Source organism: Rhinoraja longicauda, chromosome 6 (assembly GCF_053455715.1).
Source record: "Rhinoraja longicauda isolate Sanriku21f chromosome 6, sRhiLon1.1, whole genome shotgun sequence".
NCBI classification, from domain to species: Eukaryota; Metazoa; Chordata; class Chondrichthyes; order Rajiformes; family Arhynchobatidae; genus Rhinoraja; species Rhinoraja longicauda.
The window spans coordinates 1,270,932-1,291,768 of record NC_135958.1 but is presented as its reverse complement, the minus strand read 5'-3'; the positions used below and the strand labels follow the sequence as shown (position 1 = coordinate 1,291,768).

The 20,837-nt window shown below is 48.1% G+C and overlaps 1 protein-coding gene across 1 annotated transcript in view; it reads right to left on the bottom strand.

The window, feature by feature from the left end:
* Window positions 1-11,098, bottom strand: part of hsd11b2 (hydroxysteroid (11-beta) dehydrogenase 2) — a 40,385-nt gene extending 29,287 nt beyond the window's left edge. The window contains exon 1 of the mRNA XM_078400325.1: window positions 10,828-11,098. Within this exon, the coding sequence (XP_078256451.1) occupies window positions 10,828-11,098 (271 nt within the window). The remainder of the gene's footprint in view (window positions 1-10,827) is intronic.
* Window positions 11,099-20,837: the final 9,739 nt, after the last annotated feature.

Sequence of the window (20,837 nt, the reverse complement as noted above, 5' to 3'; positions counted from 1 at the left end):
GGAATGAGCTGACGGAGGAGGTAGTTGAGGCAGGGACTATCGCAACGTTTAAGAAACAATTAGACAGGTACATGGATAGGACAGGTTTAGAGGGCTATGGGCCAACTGCAGGCAAGTGGGGCTAGTATAGATGGGACATGTTGGCCGGTGTGGGCAAGTTAGGCCATAGGGCCTGTTTCCATGCTGTATGACTCTATGATTCTATCATACTTTTCATAAATGCTCTGTTATGCTTTCCACCCAGTTATAATGGATGATAGAGGAGGTGACAATGGCTTGGCAAAGAGGGAGTGTTACTGGGTAAGTATCTCAAAAACAGGGCAGCACAGTGGCACAGCGGGTAGAGCTGCTGCCTCACAGCACCAGAGACCCGGGTTCCATCCTGACCTTGGGTGCTGTCTGTGTGGAGTTTGCACCTTCTCCCTGTGACCATGTGGGTTTCCTCCGGGTGCTCCGGTTTCCTCCCACATCCCAAAGACGAGTGGGTTTGTAGGTTGATTGGCCTCTTTAAATTGCCCCTGGTGTGCAGGGAGTGGATGTGAATGGAGGAAACATAGAACTGGTGTGAATGGGCGATTGACGGTTGGCATGAACTCAGTGGGCCGACAGGCCTGTTCCATGCTGTATCACCAAACCAAACTACACAGCAATGGATGACAGATGGAGGGTGAGAGAAGGAACGCTGGAGCCCAGGGCTTTATTGGCCGTTGGCATAACCACTCTCCATGCACCCATTATTCAGGGATACTCGAGGGTCTGGAGTTGGAGGAATGCACTGTAAAATGGAAAACATCGCGTCAGGTCATTTATATGTCATACAGATGCAAACGTGGAGACTGGCCAGTGTCAATAGACAATAGACAATAGACAATAGGTGCAGGAGTAGGCCATTCAGCCCTTCGAGCCAGCACCGCCATTCAATGCGATCATGGCTGATCACTCTCAATCAGTACCCCGTTCCTGCCTTCTCCCCATAACCCCTCACTCCGCTATCCTTAAGAGCTCTATCCAGCTCTCTCTTGAAAGCATCCAACGAACTGGCCTCCACTGCCTTCTGAGGCAGAGAATTCCACACCTTCACCACCCTCTGACTGAAAAAGTTCTTCCTCATCTCCGTTCTAAATGGCCTACCCCTTATTCTCAAACTGTGGCCCCTTGTTCTGGACTCCCCCAACATTGGGAACATGTTATCTGCCTCTAATGTGTCCAATCCCCTAATTATCTTATATGTTTCAATAAGATCCCCCCTCATCCTTCTAAATTCCAGTGTATACAAGCCCAATCGCTCCAGCCTTTCAACATACGACAGTCCCGCCATTCCGGGAATTAACCTAGTGAACCTACGCTGCACGCCCTCCATAGCAAGAATATCCTTCCTCAAATTTGGAGACCAAAACTGCACACAGTACTCCAGGTGCGGTCTCACCAGGGCCCGGTACAACTGTAGAAGGACCTCTTTGCTCCTATACTCAACTCCTCTTGTTACGAAGGCCAACATTCCATTGGCTTTCTTCACTGCCTGCTGAACCTGCATGCTTCCTTTCATTGACTGATGCACTAGGACACCCAGATCTCGTTGAACTCCCCCTCCTCCTAACTTGACACCATTCAGATAATAATCTGCCTTTCTATTCTTACTTCCAAAGTGAATAACCTCACACTTACCTACATTAAACTGCATCTGCCATGTATCCGCCCACTCACACAACCTGTCCAAGTCACCCTGCAGCGTTATTGCATCTTCCTCACAATTCACACTACCCCCCAACTTAGTATCATCTGCAAATTTGCTAATGGTACTTTTAATCCCTTCGTCTAAGTCATTAGTCATTTGTCCTGGGCAGCACAAAACTAGACTTGCTGCTTTACAGCGCCAGAGACCCAGATTCCATCCTGTCTGTACGTAGTTTGTAAGTTCTCACTAAGACCACGTGGGTATTCCCCAGGAGCTCTGGTTTCCTCCTGCGCTGCAAAGACACGCAGGTTTGTAGGTTAATTGGCTTCAATAAAATTGTAAATTGTCCCTAGAGTGCTGGATAATGTTAGTGTACGGGGTGATTGCTAGTCAGCATGGACTCGATGGGCCGAAGGGCCTGTTTCTGCGCTGTATCTCTAAAGCCTTAAGTGTATCAAAGTACAGATCAAACCATGGTCTGGACAGTATATTGGAGAAGTGTGAATAAATCAACCACTTTTGATCACCTTTTTTGGCAAACATTACTATTATTCGGACACTGCAAACATAAAACTGGCAGATCTCAAAGGCAGCTATGAAATAACTGAAGAAAGATCCTGACCCGAAACATCAGCCGTCCATTCCCTCCACAGATGCTGCCTGACCCACTGAGTACCTCCTGGACTTTGTGCTTGTTTAAGATTCCAGCGTCTGCAGTCCATTGTGCCTCCATGAAATGTTTTATGTTCATTGAAGAGGGCAAAAGAAGAGGTTCTTGATTGAAGTGCTGATAACAAAGGGGTGAATACCTCCTTCAGTATTCTCTGCACTAAGTTTAGATCAGTGATCAAGTTGCTTACAAATGACTTGAACAAACAACCTTTTTAGTGGCGAGGCAGTTAGAGTCAGAGTGATACAGTGTGGAAACAGGCCCTTCGGCCCAACTCGCCCACACCGGCCAGCAATGTCCCAGCTACACTAGTCCCACCTGCCTGCGCTTGGTCCATATCCCTCCAAACCTGTCCTATCCATGTACCCGTCTAACTGTCCCTTAATCGTTGAGATAGTCCCAGCCTCAACTTCCTCCTCTGGCAGCTTGTTCCATACACCCACCACCCTTTGTGTGAAAAAGTTACCCCTCGGATTCCTATTAAATCTTTTCCCCTTCACCTTGAACCCATGTCCTCCGTCCTCGGTTCCCCTACTCTGGGCGAGACTCTGTGCATCTTCCCGATCTATTCCTCTCATGATTTTGTACACCTCTATAAGATCACCCCTCATCCTCCTGTGCTCCATGGAATAGAGACCCAGCCTACTCGACCTCTCCCTATAGCTCACACCCTCTAGTCCTGGCAACATCCTCGTAAATCTTTTCTGAACCCTTTCAAGCTTGACAATATCTTTCCTATAACATGGTGCCCAGAACTGAACACAATATTCTAAATGCGGTCTCACCAACATCTTATACAACTGCATCATGACCTCCCAACGTCTATACTCATTGATCTATAGAAAAGACACCATACAGAGAGTGTCAGTGGCAGTGTGGGGCAGTAGCCAAGAGGGTTGGCGCAGCAGTATAGTTGCTACCGTACAGCACCAGGGACTCGGGTTCGATCCTGACTACGGGCGCTGTCCGTACGGAGTTTGTATGTTCTCTGTGTGACCACGTGGGTTTTCTCCGGGTGCTCCGGTTTCCTCCCACACTCCTACAACGTGCAGATTTCTCGGTTAATTGGCTTCTGTGCAAATTGTCCCTAGTGCGTGTAGGATAGAACGAGTGTATGGGTGGTCAGAGGTCAGGACATGGTGGGCTGAAGGGCACAGCGTCACGCTGCATCTCTAAAACGAAAGAACTCAAGGATTTTGGAGCATTTGTTTCGTCTCATATGGGTCTGAAATTTAATTCTTAATCGTTCCTCGTGAAAATCTTCAGTGGAGTTTTGTTCCTATTTGGCGGCAGGATGGTGGGCTGGGGAATGCAGCGTTTGTTTCAGCTTTCGATGAAGGCTGAAGTAAGAAACCCCGGGCAATCTCCACGTCCCCCATCCAAAGAAAACGCCCGAACAGCACAGCCCTGCTGCACAAGAACAATATTTCTGTTTCTTGCTCTCGCTACTGTTGTGGCCTCCGAGTGAAAGGGCCAGTTCTCTATCAATTAGTGCAAAATGACGGGCAGCTTTGTAGCGTGGACTGGTGCCACTTGGAACGAGGTGGAGATTACACAACTTTGCTGCATTACAGAGCCCACACAGCTGCTGGGAGTGACGAGCAGCAATACTTAACACACGGCTAACTGCAAATGTCTCAGCAATGAAAGACGTTTGCTGTGACCACTGTGTCAGGCATTGCTCTTCTGCTGGCTTGTGCCTCACTCAGTGCAAAGTATGTTTCCAAATGCTTGTCGCATCTGCAACTTGCAAAGCTAAAGCTGCACGTTATAATGTAGATGATTATCCATTGCTCAATTTCACAAAGACAGTGAGCCTATATTTTATTTTACTTGCCTCAATTAAGTTCAGGTGATCACCAAGTTTCACTCTCTCAACATTCAATCCCCCCCCCCCCCCCCCCCCCCAAAATGTAACAAAAAAATCCTTTATTAAAAAGCATCATTTTTAAGTGCTTATTCTTTCAGAATTTGATGCAGCTTTATAGGATTTTGGATAGGTTGCATATGGAGTATTGCATCCAGCTCTGATCGCCCCATTCAGAAGCACGCCTGGATTAGGGGATGAGTTAATGGGACAGATTGGACTGACTCGGATTATTCTCATTGGAACGCCAGAGGTTGCAGAGAGACCTGGCAGAAGTGTATCAAATTATGAGAAAGACAGATCGGATTAACAACCAGAACCTTTATCCCAGGATGGAAGATCAAATACTAGAGGGCAGAGCGTTCAGGTGAGAGGGGCAAAGTTTAAAGGAGATGTGTGGGGCAAGTCTCTTTTAAAACACAGAGGGTAGTTAGTAGGGTTGCCAACTTCCTCACTCCGAAATAAGGGACAAAGGGTGACGTCATCGCCCCGCGCCCCACGTGACCTCGCCCAGCCAGTGGCCACGTGCTTCCGCTCCACCAATGGTGGCCACCCGGGCCGGGAGGCGGGTTTATACACAACCTCCGTTAGGCGACGCCCGGGCCTACACTGTCCGGGACTACAGCGGCCCCTGGGCTACAGTGTCTGGGCCTACAGCGCTGTCTGGGCCTACAGTGTCCGGGCCTACACTGTCCAGGACTACAGTGGCCCCCGGGCTACAGTGTCTGGGCCTACAGTTTCCGGGCCTACAACGCCGTCCGGGCCTACAGTGTCCAGGCCTACACTGTCTGGGACTACAGTGTCCGGGCCTACAGTGTCCAGACCTACACTGTCTGGGACTACAGTATCCTGGCCTACAGTGTCCAGGCCTACAATGCCCGGGCCTACACTGTCCGGCACTACAGCGGTCCCCGGGCTACAGTGTCCAGGCCTACAGTGTCCGGGCCTGCAACGCCATCCGGGCCTAATACGCGACAAGGGCGGTCCCATACAGGACAAATCAATTTAGCCCAAAATCCGGGATGTCCCGGCTAATACGGGACAGTTGGCAGCCCGAGTGGTGAATGTGCTGTCGGGGGTGATGGTTGAAGCAGGCATGATGGTGGTATTTAGGGGACGTTTGGGTGTGCAGGGAGTGGAGGGAATGGATCATGTGCACGCAGATAAAAGCTGGTCTTGGCATCGTTCCACACTGGCATTGTGGGCCGAAGGGCCTGGCCTGAGCTGTACTTGTCCATGTAACGTTGGCTCGGCAGGTTCTCAACCTGCAGTTTAATTTACATCATGTTGAAAAGATCAATTTTGTTCATTTTTGGGGCACAATTAACTGCCATAAAATATAGTTTTAAATTTTATATGAAAAAAAAATTGAAATGGTGTTGCAGCCACGATCCTGAAAAAATATCTTGCCATAGCGAGAATGTTTGACCACATTCGAACAATAATGCCGCGCTACGTTTGGCCTGTCGTTTGGAGCAGAAGCTTCATCTTAGCTTCTCTTTCCACAGATGCTGTTTGACCGTTGACAAATTTGGAACATATTCCACTGGGTACAAGTTGAAGACTTACAGCCGAAGAAAGAAGTCATCTGCGGTTTGTAAAACCGGGAAGCACAGAGTATTGGAATATTTGTATCAGTGTTCATTGTTGGATTGTCTTTTCCACCATTATATGAAAACTGCACCAGATAGTTCACAATTGCCTCTTGCTTCAAAGAATATAAACTCAAACAATGGCATTTTCTTTCAAAGTGGCATGGTGTTTATTTATCGATGTGTTTATTTATCTAAGATTATGAATGTAAAAAGCACGAGCTTGCATTCTGCATTTCACCCACAGATGCCACAGGGGTGACCAACCAATCTACCTTTAATGGCCTTGGTTAAGGGAACATTCCAGCAACATCGCGGGTTTGATGGGGAACCCCGCGAGTCGAGGAAGCCCGCGCGCGGACACTGGCCCAGGGGTCAGCAGAGCCTGGCTCTGGGTCAGCACCACAGAGGCTCCAGCAGCGGCAGTGGAGAGGTCGATGATGGCCCCGACCAGCCAATGAGGAAGGACATGTGGAATAGACAATAGACAATAGGTGCAGGAGTAGGCCATTCGGCCCTTCGAGCCAGCACCGCCATTCAATGTGATCATGGCTGATCATTCTCAATCAGTACCCCGTTCCTGCCTTCTCCCCATACCCCCTGACTCCGCTATCCTTAAGAGCTCTATCTAGCTCTCTCTTGAATGCATTCAGAGAATTGGCCTCCACTGCCTTCTGAGGCAGAGAATTCCAGAAGTGAGGACGCCGCTGCCATGGGAAGGAATAAAGGAGGAGCCGGAGTGGGGGAAACACCGTGAGTGAGGGGGAAGAACAAAGGGGGTACTTTATAAGCGCCCTTTATGAGCGACTATTTGCATACCTTGGGTATGCAAGCAAAGAATTTCACCGTGACTTGTTGCATGCGACTAAGCATTCATTCATTCAGCAGGTCTGAGGGAACCACCTGCTGTGTTTTTGTTCACCTCTTGACAAATGCATTGGCCAGACTTCATTCCCACAACCCCCCACTGCAGCAGTGTTCAAGTGTGGGCTTATGCCAGCTCCACCAACACGAGGAGTGGCGCGGGGACAAGATGTTTTGCCCACCCACTACAACAGCAACTGAAGAGAGAAGAAAAACTTGGAAGCCATCTGTTTGGCTCGGTGGAGCGAGTTATTCTTTCATTGCAGATGATGGCACAACTTGGAAATCCCCAGAAAAATATGCTGTTGAGATAATTATAGAGAGGCACTTCAAAAACCAAGGTATTGCACAGCATATTTGACTGTAACCAGACCCCTATTAATATGGTGACAGCTAAACTCGATGGTGCGATCAGCAACAGGCACTTCATGATATAATTACAGCTGTGCACTGCAGATGTTGGGAGGGGAATGCAATGGGTCATTTACAGAAAGCCATGGTCATATCGGGCAGCACGGTGGTGCAGCGGTAGAGTTGCTGCTTTACAGCACCAGAGACCCAGGTTTGATCCTTACTACGGGCGCTGTCTGTATGGAGTTTGTACGTTCTTCCTGTGACCGCGTGGGTCTTCTCCGGGTGCTCCGGTTTTCCTCCCACACTCTAAAGATGTGCAGGTTTGTAGGTTACTTGGCTTTGGTAAAGGTTGTAAATTGTCTCTCATGTGTAGCATATTGTTAGTGTACAGAGGATCGCTGGTCAGCATGGACTTGGTGGGCCGAATGGTCTCTCAAATAAACTAACTGTATTGAATTCTGTTTACAACTTTGTCGGCACCCTGTACAAGGTGATTCTTTGTGTATGAATGTACTGTATGCGAAACAAAGAATTTCACTGTTCCAACTAGGCAATAGATAATAGGTGCAGGAGTAGGCCATTCAGCCCTTCGAGCCAGCACCGCCATTCAATGCGATCATGGCTGATCACTCTCAATCAGTACCCCGTTCCTGCCTTCTCCCCATACCCCCTCACTCCGCTATCCTTAAGAGCTCTATCCAGCTCTTTCTTGAAAGCATCCAACGAACTGGCCTCCACTGCCTTCTGAGGCAGAGAATTCCACACCTTCACCACTCTCTGACTGAAAAAGTTCTTCCTCATCTCCGTTCTAAATGGCCTACCCCTTATTCTTAAACTGTGGCCCCTTGTTCTGGACTCCCCCAACATTGGGAACATGTTTCCTGCCTCTAATGTGTCCAATCCCCTAATTATCTTATATGTTTCAATAAGATCCCCCCTCATCCTTCTAAACTACATGTGACAATAAAGTTTCAATCCATCGGTCCTTGCTGATGTAGACAGACTGCCTGCTGGACGTACTACGATCCAATGACTGGTCTTTAACTCTCAGATGCTGCCTGAGCCATGGAACATTTGCATCATTCTCCTTGGTGAATGCAAGACTATGGAAGCTGTTTTACACTTGGATGAAGTTCTGGTTGGAGATCTAAAGTCCAGCCCTCGACACTCCAAGGTACATGAGCCGGCCTTCAAATGCAGTAACAACGCAGCAGAATTATATTGAGGCCGAAAGGTTTCATTACAAGGACAGCTTCGTTTTTTAGTTGAGTTTATTGTCACGTGTACCGAAGTACAGTGAAAAACTTTTGTTGCGTGCTAACTAGTCAGCAGAAAGACAATGCATGATTGAAATCGAGCCATTCACAGTGTATAGATACATGATAAATGCAGGATAGTCCGAGAGTCATGAAAGAGGTAGATAGTAGTCCAACACTGCTCTCTGGTTGTGGCAGCATGGTCCAGTTGCCTGATAACAGCTGGCATTCAGAAACATTCTTTGCATGACTTTGTCTAAAAGAAAATGAAGAAGTTATCCGATGATGAAAGTATTGACAGAGGGAAACTATTTGTGGAGAGGTTATGAAATGCAGAATGAAGTAAGAAGCAGGGCAATCAGAGGTGATGCCAGGGAGTATCTCTAATGCTCATACCACTTCCCAATAAAACCAATAAAGCAATCCAAACCCTTCACAATCAAACGATAGATTATTGTGAAGCCACATATCAGCCTTGAATTGAAACTGGCTCAAATGGCAGATGCGTTTTCTCACACCACATACCACAGTTATATTTTGCGTGACAGAGCCTGGAACTAACATTAACTCTTAACGGAAAATTTGCCAATGACAATGACAAATGGGAAGGAGTGGCTGGAATAACGTTCCCTGCAAAAACTGGCTTTCATTAAACTCCGCTCTCACTGAATGGATGGTGTTGTGTCCTGCAGCGTCTCAGTGACCGGAGCTGGAATATTTTAAAACGCAAAACGTAAACAGCAAAATCACTGCAGCCCCGCGGTTCCTTGTTAAATGAGTGTATCGGAGCCAATGTCCCCTGCTGGCATTGATGGGGGTGAACGGAAGAGAAAGTGGACACGGTCATGGTCACGTCCCGTGTTGAAAGGATGAGTGGGTGCTCGGGTTAATCTGCCCACCGCTCCAGAAAAAACATCAGCCCTTTCATTCATTTCAAAGTGAAATTTCAGACCCACACAACACAAACCGGACAACATTCATTCTCTTAAAGTTGCTTTGAAATGGCAGCCACACGATGTTTCCGTAGCAGACTGCAAGCAGACGCAGCAGATCAATCTGCAAAGCAACTCTCTACTAATTCCACAGTTACTCCACCTACCATTGGCAGCTTTGCCTTCAGCTGCCTTGGCACCAGGCTGTGAAATGCCTTCCCTACCCCTGCCTCTCATCTCCGCAAAGAAAACCCGCACACCGCATCTTCAACCAAAGTTTTATAAGTCCCTTTTTGGCTCTAGTCTTTCAACCTCGCGCCAATCTTCATTCAAATCCTCCCTTGCAATATGGAACAGTATAGCACAAGAACAGGCCATTCGGCTCACAGTGTCCGAGCATGATGCCAAGACTGCCATCCCTCCATTCCTTGCAGATCCATGTGCCCAGTCACAGGTCTCTTAGATACCATTATAGTATCTGCTTCATCCACCCCCCCTAGCTGTGTGTTCCAGGTATTTACCACCCACTGTGTAAATAAAACTTGCCCCACATGTATCACAAAATGCTGGAGTAACTCAGCAGGTCAGGCAGCATCTAGGAGAGAGGGAATGGGTAATGTTTTGGTTGAGACCCTTCTTCAGTCTGAAGAAGTAACTCGTTTTCCTACAGAAACTGCCACTCAGTAAGTTCATCTCCGGTCGAGCGGACAAAGCTGAAATGTGGAGCATCCAATGAGCCAGGGCTGGAATATTTAAAAATAACAAAAACTACAACCCCAAGAGTCACAGTCGGAACTCCACAACATTGAAGTTGGTCGCCGCTGACTAACAGGTCGGTGCCAGTTTCACTGCTGGCTTTGAATGGAGAAGTGAACGGTCCAGTCCATGACAAATGGGTGCTAAGATTTGCTTTCCCGCCGACCAGGCAAACTGGTCAACCCATTCATTCATTTCTTTGTGAAGTCCTCGGATTTCAAAGGGACAGAACACAAACTAAATTGCACTCGTTTTATTTCAGCGCGGTTTATTTTGAAAGAACGATCACGTCCATTCATTACTGCGAGCAGACGGGCTCGGTTCACTCCGTGCCGTCCAAGATCAATTCTCCAGGTTGACCTTTTGCAGAGTTCCGTTTAAAACTGTAAATAAGCGCTTTCATAAATCATTCTTCTAAAAGAAAAATGAATTTTGGATAGTTTGATACGGAGAACAGAGAAGAGAGCTGGGACTGGCAGGGGTTAATCTGCCGGACCTCCAGAATGTGGTGAATGTTTGCAACTTAGCCACAACAGTCCCAATCACAAGCCAGTCCCTAACCAAACACACCAGGTTATTTTGCCACTGTAGATCCGACGTAAAAACAAAAGCACACGTAAAAACAGCAGGACATGTGTTATATTATCTCAGACAGATGTTTAATTCTGAAAATCAAAACAATCCATTCATGATTGAACATATATTCACTGCCTGCAGGACATTGTGCTTTTTAAGAAGTGGTTATAAATTATGTTTTGGACTGTATTTATTTCAAACAAAATTCCATTTAAACAACACAAAGAAAACCCAGACACGTTGTCACGAGTGCAGCTTCCTGCAGCTTTCCAGGACAAGCCTTACCTGTAATGAACACGGCCTTCCCTTGCACAGGTAACTTGGGAGAGGACAGTGACTGGAACACTAGGACACATGCAGCTGTGAAGATCAGAATCCCAGAGAAACCCGCCAGGAAAACGCAGCAAATCCTCTCCAGGGCGATAAGGAGTATCACATAAATAACCAGGCGATGGTTCCACTGTATCTCAACCATGGCTAGTCTCAGGAAAGCGACTGTGCCGACCACGCTGAGAACACACACATAAACTAAGGAGGATGTGGGATAAGCTTCCATGAGTTCTGGCAGAGGAAGACTTGTGGCCGGTCCAAGACGGGACTGGTTCACAGACGGTATTTATATACTGTACTATTCCAAACTAGCCACAAAAGGGGCGGGATTATGACAATGTGCGCCGGATTCAATAGTTACAGGGGGTTTAATTCGCCAGTGTGGTTATGAAGTTGGATATTTGATGCAGCGTGATTTCACATCCCAGCCCTGGAGCTCTGGCCTCTGGGCACTGGCCTCTGGGCACTGGGCTCTGGGCACTGGGCTCTGGGCACTGGGCTCGAGCTCTGGGCACTGGGCTCTGGGCATTGGGCTCTGGGCATTGGGCTCTGGAGCTCTGGGCACTGGGCTCTGGGCATTGGGATCTGGAGCTCTGGGCACTGGGCTCTGGGCACTGGGCTCTGGAGCTCTGGGCACTGGGCTCTGGAGCTCTGGGCACTGGGCTCTGGAGCTCTGGGCTGGGCTCTGGAGCTCTTGGCACTGGGCAGCAGTGATTAATGCCCCCGTCTTGCTGTCACCTTTCAATAACAAGGTCTGGGAGAACAAGCTGCCATTAGTTGACGTTGGGAAGATGCCAAGCGCCTGCACTTTAACCTGGAGAGGTGAACTCGCCCCCCCCCCCCCCCCCCCCCCCCCACGGCCCGGGGCTTGGGTGGATGTTAGTCAATGTGAGCGCTCGCTGCCCTCAGATGCAAGTTGCGACCTTCATGCTTTGTTTCAGCGGAGGCAACAACGGCATTTCTCCACAGATCGCGGGCGGGTAACATTGTGCAGACTGGGGTGTGGGTGATCACAGGAGAGACTCGGCTCCCTCCATCCCTCCCTCCTGCCCCAACTCTAGTGTGAAGGGCCACCCGCAGTGGACTGAATGGTCCGAGTGCGGCTTTCAACGTTTAAAGCCAACGTTGCTCCTACACGCAGCCCAGTGGTGCACGGAACCCATAAGGGATCTGTCTCTGACCCCATGCTGAACACACATACATATATATATATATATATATATATACACACGCTGGTTAGCGGGAAGCCCTCTGGCATTAACAACCCGCAACATGAGTTCCAGCGCCTTCACATCTCAATGCTTTTCTTTGTGACTTCAGTCGACGAGTTCAAAGCGCCGCTGAGCTGAGCTGAGAACTCACCAAATGCTGGAGTAACTCAGCGGGTCAGGCAGCATCTCAGGAGAGAAGGAATGGGTGACGTTTCGGGTCGAGACCCTTCTTCAGACTGAAGAAACGTCGCCCATTCCTTCTCTCCTGAGATGCTGCCTGACCCGCTGAGTTACTCCAGCATTTTGTGATACCATCGATTTGTACCAGCATCTGCAGTTATTTTCGTATACTATATGACAACTCACCAGCACTTCAACCAAGGCATCATCACTAAAATATGAACAGCACCTGATATTTCGCCTGGGCAGCTTATAGGCCAGCGGTATGAACATTGACTCCTCTAACTTTGGATAGTTCCTCTGTCCCTCTCTTCCCTTCCCCCTTCCCAATTCTCCCTCTGTCCTCCTGTCTCCAACTGTATCTTATCTTAGTCCCGCCCCCCACATCAGTCTGAAGAAGGGTCTCGACCCGAAACGTCGCCCATTCCTTCTCTCCACAGAAGCTGCCTGATCTGCTGAGTTACTCCAGCAGTTTGTGATGCCTTCCATTTGTACCAGCATCTGACAGCACTTCAACCAAACCTGTTGCATTGGTTGGTTGCCGGTACCGTCCTGCAGGCTCTGCGTTATTCTGCCTCATGCTGGTCTGTTACAACAGGCCCTTCGGCCCACCCACGCTTGCCAGCCCTCCCCCATGTCCCTGGGGCCAGGTAGACGGGGGATGGTCTCTCTGTCACCACGGGGTTGAGATGCAGCCGGCTCTTGTCCAAGTGGACAGGCACATAGACAGGAAAGGTTTAGTCTAGAGATGCGGCGTGGAAACAGGCCCTTCGGCCCACCCAGCCCGTGCCGACCAGCGACCTGTTCCATGAGTGCTCGGTACACTAGCACTATCCGACACACACGAGGGACAATTTACAATTTTTACCAAAGCCAGTTACCCTGCAAACCTCTACGTCTCTGGAGTGTGGGAGGAAACCGGAGCACCCGGAGAAAACCCACGCGGCCATGGGGAGAACGTGCAAACTCCGTACAGACAGCACACACCGAGCCAGGATCCAACCCGGGTCTCTGGTGCTGTGAGGCAGCAACTCTACTGCTGTGCCACCGAGACGTCCAGAGGCAGTGGGATGTGGGTGAACCTGGTGCAGGTGGGACTGGTGTAGATGGGGCATCTTGGTGGCGTGGGCAGGTGGGGTTGTAGGGCCAATATGACGGTGTTCCTGTAACAATGTTTACTGTGAAAAGTCTCTGAGTGTCTCTGAAAGTCTCTGAGTCCCTCAGTGGAGAAAGCAACTGAACAAAACACTGTCTGGACACTGGCATTTTTCTTTATTTAATAACATGCCTTGATGTTAGTTTAAATCACTTACTATTTTCCAGGATCTTAGAAAGATGTCAGGTCAGATATGTATTCTGTTGAAGCTGTGCCCATTTTCGAGATCACAAGACATTTTGAATTACTTCAGTCAAATTTATGTCCCTAATCATAACTGTGATGATGCTGCACTTTCTGTTAACTGAAGCTTTCTGCAGCCATTCGATGTGGATAACCGCAATCATCCATATATAATCTATGTCTAAAACCATGAGATGGGGTAGACAGTCAGCACCCTTTTCGCCACGGTGGAAATGTCAAAGATTAGAGGGCACAGCTTGAAGGTGAGAGGGGCAAGGTTGAGGGGAGATGAGCGGGCAGAGAGTGGCGGGTGTCTGGAATGTGCCACCAGGAGTGGTGATGGAGATTTAGGGTTATTTAAGAAGCTTCAGTGGCATTTAAGAAGCTTCTAGATAGGCATGTGGGCATGCAGGAAGGGAGGCTTGTGGATCATGTGCAGGAAGATGGCAGTTAGTCTTGGCATCATATTCGACACAGATGTTATGAGCATGTCCCCATGCTGTACAGATCTGTAGAAGATAGGCACAAAGTGCTGGAGTAACTCAGTGGGTCAGGCAGCATCTCTGGAGACAAAGGATGGGTGATGTTTTGGGTCGGGACCCTTCTTCAGACTAGGGTCCCGACCGAAATAGTCTACACAGTCACAAAGAGAGTGTGCAAACTCCACACATCCAGCACCGAGGTCAGGATGGAGCCCGTGTCTCTGGTGCTGTGGTGCAGCGGTAGCTGGTGCTCTGGTCTCTGGTAGGTGGTGCTCTGGGAGCTGGTGCTCTGGGAGCTGGTGCTCTGGTAGGTGGTGCTCTGGTAGCTGGTACAAAATGGACAACATCAAGTTAAAACAATCACATGTGAGCATCGTCCATTCTTTGCACCAGTGGAAGCATCATCCTCAATTCTGGGGAAGTGGAAGAGCTTATAAATATTTGTGTCAAGTCCTTTACACTGATGTTTCTGAAACCTACTTTCAGACATTTTTCTTGATCTTTCATTTTCTTTATTTTTGACTATCCTGTAAATGCTCAGTTTTTGACTTTTTTCCACAGTGACAGTAAATTATACTTTGTAGGAAACCCATTTTATGTCTCAGCTAATCATCTTGTTCATCCTGTTGGGTTGGCTTCATCTTCATCGGCAAAATGGCGGCGCTGCCCTAGCAGCTGCGGCTACACCTGCGGTCCATTTGTCTTGTGTTTTTGTTGTTTTTTTTGTCTTAATTGTAGTTGTGATGTGGTGTTTTTGTGTTTGTGTATTGTGTGTGTATGTGGGGGGGAGGGGGGGAACTGTAACATTGTAAATAGGTGTCCCTTCCGAACGGAGACCCGACCTTTGTTTTCTGGGCCGTGTCTCCGTTCCTGCTGCGGCCTACCATCGGCCCAACTCCTGGAGCTGTCGGCCTCCAGGGCTCTGGTTCGCAGAGCCCGCGGATCGGACTTACCATCACCGGAGCCGGCCGTCTTCGGAGGCTGCGGGAGCGGCTGCGACTCGCCTTAGGCTCAGGCATCGTGGATGCCGACATCAGGAGCTCCGGCAGCGGCAGCGGGTTCGCCCGCCCCGGATCACGGGGCTTGGGTCGAGGACATTTCACCGTCCGGCGCGGCCTAAGATATGCCGCGGGATATTTCTCTGCTGGGCGGGGGCTTCAATGTCGGGAGCCACGACCGCCCCGACGTGCAGCAACAGTGGCAGCAGCAGCGTGTTCGCCCGCCCCGGATCGGACTTATCATCGGCGGAGCCGGCCGTCTTCGGAGGCTGCGGGAGCGGCTGCGACATGACTCGCCTTGGGCTTGGCCCGCTGTGGACCGTCCGGTGCGGCCTGCAACCACAACAACCTGACTGCGGGCGAGGACAGCAGGAGAAGGGAAAGACATTGTGGCCTTCCATCACAGTGAGGAGAGAGAGGACTGGAGGAGGAGACTCACTGTGATGGATGTTTCTTTTTTTGTGTGTTTTTGGGGTTGGGTAATTTTAATGCCTATTTAATGCTTTTATTGTTGGACTGTGTTTTGGGGGTTTTGGGGTTGTGTAATTTGAATGCCTATTTAATGCTTTTATTGTTGGACTGTGGGTGACCGAATTTCGTCCAATATTGGATGACAAATAAAGCTATCTTGATCTTGATCTTGATCTTGATAACGTCTGTCTCATGTTTAAATATTTGTCAGTGCTTGCTCATCAGCCAAGGGTCGAGAGTGTTTACCCCCCCCCTCCCCCTACCCCCCCTCCCCGCCACCTTTCTTCCCTCCTCCTTCCCTGACCTCTGGCTATCTTAAAGCGATCTCTCCATTCTCTTCCCCCTCCACACATCCCTTCCCAATGCTACACAATTCACATCTCGTTAATCTTCTGGGTTCACAATTCGCAACTCTCTAATCCTTTTGTTTCACACCTTTTGTGTGTTCACCTCTGGTGATTCTGACTGTATGTTATCTGCCACCTTGGATAATTGACAGGGGAATGTTGTTGAGCTGACCACTTTGTCTTCAATGTGTGGCTCTCTGGTAAAATGGTAAGTTTAATGGACATTCATGGTGATCTACAGTTAGAACTACTGGTAAACATCCTGAATTAGTATAATCTCAGTATTTCCCCAGATCGCTATGATTCTTTGCAGATTTATAGTTTAAAGACACTATAAAATGACAGCCATCTGTTGGAAATGGGATACCCAGTCACTCAATGATCTTGCCATAGGTTTTTGCAGCACAGGGATTGCCCAAAGCACTTCTCTGTCAACCGAGAAGGAAGCAAGTATCACACTGTTATGCTTTGCATTCAAGGTAAAACTATCTCAATTCATCCTGAAGACAGTCAATTGAATACATATGGGATACTTGAATTGCTTGAATGACAGACTGGATAACAGGAAGTGCAACCTTGGATAGACACAAATAGCTGGAGTCACCCAGACAATTTCAAGTCAAGTCAAGTCAAGTTTATTTGTCACATACACATACACGATGTGCAGTGTATAAATTTACATTTATACCAAGCCAATTAACCTACAGACCTGCACGTCTTTGGAGTGCGGGAGGAAACCGGAGCGCCCGGAGAAAACCCACGCAGGTCATGGGGAGAATTTACAAAAGCCGTGCAGACAGCACCCGTAGTCGGGATCGAACCCGGGTCTCTGGCGCTGCAAGGCAGCAACTTTACCGCTGTGCCACCGTGCCGCAAAAATGTACGGGGATCGTAGGTCGGCGCGGAGTCGGTGGGCTGAAGAGCCTGTTTCCGCACTGAATCTCTAAATTAAACTAAACTAAAACTGTTGGGATTGCCCTTGATTATGCCGATGAACTGTGAAGCTGATCTCAAATTTTACACTAACAATCAGCGATTGTGATCATTGAGGGTCGCAGGTCACATTTGGTTAAGATTTGACTTTAATTAGTTTGATCGTAAATTAGTCAGAATGAGTCCGTTGTGTTGATGATTCAGTAAAGTCAAAGTCGTCTGGCTTGAGTTTTGTTCAGACAATCTGTTATCAGAAAACGAGATATTTTCCTCAATGTAGCATGCCAGCCATTATTCGGTCCTCATTTCCTTTGTGGGTGGACCAGTGATATTGCAGAAGAAACTGTAACCAGTCAAGAAATGAATGCTCTGCTGTGCCAGTTATTCCATCTGGTAGCTTTTTGGCCAAATAGATGGGAAACTTTTGAATCCAAAGATTAAATCACATCAGTTGATCCACTTTCAAGTAATAGTCAATTTTTTTAAAGCTGATATGTCTTTAGATAAGAAATGCTCTTTCTTTATGTTTGGTTAAAATGGATTTGTTATGCCAATCTATTTACCTCATCATTGTTTAAAATGTGCTTCACCGCCAAGTTTCACATTTGGCAGACAAGCTCAGAATTTTCTGTACAAACACATTTTTACAAATCCTGTTCTCTCAGGGTACAGAACAACAAGTACAACTTTCCAGGAAAGATTGGCAACCAAAGTAAATGTCTGCCTAATTTTCTTGCACATTCATTACTTGCCTGACTAGCGGAGATCCACAATTACCGAGAAAGAGGCTTCGAATGGAATTCTGAAAACCTGCTTTGGCGGCACTGTGATTATAATTTGAGAGGTCGATGAAAATCACAATGCCACGGAGATTTATTGTAGGCTTCATCACACGCAGAAACCAGCAATCCTTCATTTAATGTTCTGACCCCAGAAATCCATGAACTATGAACCGTCTACCCCACTGAATCACGGGAGGTCGGTGAGGGCAACTAATGGGCATCTTCAATGTACCTCTGCTTGGTCCTGTCAAGAAATTTGGCAGCCCTTGAGATTTAGACTTTAGACTTTAGAGATACAGAGTGGAAACAGGCTCTTCGGCCCACCAAGTCCACGCCAATCATACACTAACCGACACACTTTTAAAATTAATTTTTAATTAAAATAATTGAAAACGTTAGCGACGCAGTGCTGCGGGTTTCCGATGGCCAAGGTAACTGACACACCAGACATCTCTGTCCTCCGTACAACTGGCAAGCTCCTCTTTCATCTCCACATATGTGTCTTCCATCGACATCTTCACCATGGTCTTGTTTGGTCGTCCCGGGTTCCGTCTTCCATGGGTGGGTTCCCACAGCACAACCTTGTTTGCTGGTGTTTCTGGATGGCGGTGGCAATGACTAGCGAGCCTCATCCTTCTCCACCTGATCTTCTCGGTCAGAGGTGGAATCTCCCCAGAGAGCTGGGCGTTGGTGATTGTGTAAGGGGTAAACATTGGGTAAGCAGCTATGTGGGTGCTATTGCAGGAGTGTAAAATGTTCCAGCTTGGTTATATTGATGGGGCATCCTGTTTGTCATCATGTACCACGGTTTATGGCTGATCCATCCTCTGATATCAGCAACCGGCGTTGAAAGCTTTGATGTGGTGAGAAGAACATCCTGCCACATGGACTGCCCTTTGTTCCCAAGAATGAAGAGGACACGTGGGTCACGACGGACACATAAAGATTCATAGGACATTGTAAACTTGCCGTATAAGGCAGCGATGGAAAAGTACTGGCACATGTATTACGGGTATAAAGTGTGTGTGAATGTGAGTTTTCGGAGAGAGAGAGACTACACTAGCTGCCTGAGTGTTTCTGAACGCTCCGGTGCCTAGGCTCTCTCCCACCTGGGCGAGTAAAATAAAGAGGTTAAACAAACTCAGTTGTCTGACTGTTTCTGTTAATAGGCCACAAACTACACCAATGGCGTCCCTCCAACTGACATTTTGAACTTTTCTGATCCTTCAGGTGTACACACTAGGGACAATTTTACAATTTACCAATTAACCTACAAACCTGTGCGTCTTTGGAATGTGGGAGGAAACCGGAGAACCTGGAGAAAACCCTCGTGGTCACAGGGAGAACATACAAACTCCGTACAGACAGCACCCGTAGTCTGAATCGAACCTGGGTCTCTGGTGCTGTAAGGCAGCAACTCTACTGATGTGCCACTGTGCCGCCCAGCACAGTTTTGCTCTCATGAGCAGATACTGCTCTCACAAGCAGAACCATCTGCACATGTGGCTGCACATCAACATCATCAACCATCATCAACGAACCATCAGCCGGTGGCTGCACATCAACATCATCAACCATCATCAACGAACCATCAGCCGGTGGCTGCACATCAACATCATCAACCATCATCAATGAACCATCAGCCGGTGGCTGCACATCAACATCATCAACCATCATCAACGAACCATCAGCCGGTGGCTGCACATCAACCTTGCAATGAGCGAATGGTGGGCCTTTGGAATGAAAATTACCACGCGTACTTACCACTCATTCCCGCTCTTTATTTCAGTTTCACATCATTTACAATTACCATGCATAATTGGCGAGGTCTTATTTGTCATAGACGTAAAGACAATGGCCCCATTATAATCACAGTGCCGCCAAAGCAGGTTTTCAGAATTCCATTCGAAGCCTCTTTCTCGGTAATTGTGGATCTCCGCTAGTCAGGCAAGTAATGAATGTGCAAGAAAATTAGGCAGACATTTACTTTGGTTGCCAATCTTTCCTGGAAAGTTGTACTTGTTGTTCTGTACCCTGAGAGAACAGGATTTGTAAAAATGTGTTTGTACAGAAAATTCTGAGCTTGTCTGCCAAATGTACTTGTCCGAATCCCACAACAGCCGCCCGAACTGTTCCAGGCCCGTCTCATGGTAAAGCAAATAGGTGTTTTATTTTGATGGTCACGTTTGGGTGGCACGGTGGCACAGCTGCAAAGTTGCTGCCGAACAGTGCCAGGAACCCAGGTTTGATCCTGACTACGGGCGCTGTCTGTACGGAGTTTGCACGTTCTCCCTGTGACTGCGTGGGTTTTCTCCAGGCGCTCCGGTTTCCTCCCAATCTCCAAAGATGTGCACGTTTGTAGGTTAATTGGCTTTGGTAAAAATTGGAAATTGTACCTAGTGTGTAGGATGATGCTAGTGTACGTGGTGATCGCTGGTCGGCACGGACTTGGTGGGCCGAGGGGCCTCGTTCCATCCAGTATCTCTAAAGTCTAAAGTCCAAAGTCAGTGTCTAACGCAATGGCCACTTGTGTTGTGCTTGTGTGGGCCAGAGCTCGTGGGATCCTCACCCTGAACCTGAAGGTCCTCCGGGCAATCACTAAGCAAAGGGGTTGAAAGTGATGATGGACTGGCCAGGATTCACAGGATTCCTTGAAGCCATGGGATTTCAATGCTTATTTGCAAGTTTTCTCATCGAGCTTCAACGCCACTTTGCTGGAATGAGTTCCAGGAAGTTCAGCACACATTCAAAGTTCGATACCTCTGCGTTGCCCTCACTGAGCTATTCACTTATTGCGTTTGGCCACCAGCCTGTTGCAAAGGTCCGCATTCAATCAGATGCACTCAGGTCCGATGTCTGTCAATGGGTTGGGCACACCTTACTGTTTTACTGCCACACTCAGTATGTTTAATCTCCCACATAATGCTCAAGTAAGTAGCAGCCTTCTCTGCCAATTCTCTGTCCCTTTCTGTAGTGAATGAAGCATGGCTCTGCTTGGCCAGGCCCACGCTACAACGCTGCCAGGACAACGTGCCTTCATGGTCAGGTTACCAACCATGCACTTACATCAACTGGGACTTCCCAATGGATCCAACAACAGGCCACTCTGTATACTGACTCAGTGTACTGCTGTAAGACACTGGTACTGTGTCCAAGATTCTTATCTACGAATAGTGATACTTGTACTGAACTGTACACAAAAATGTATTTCACTGTACCTCA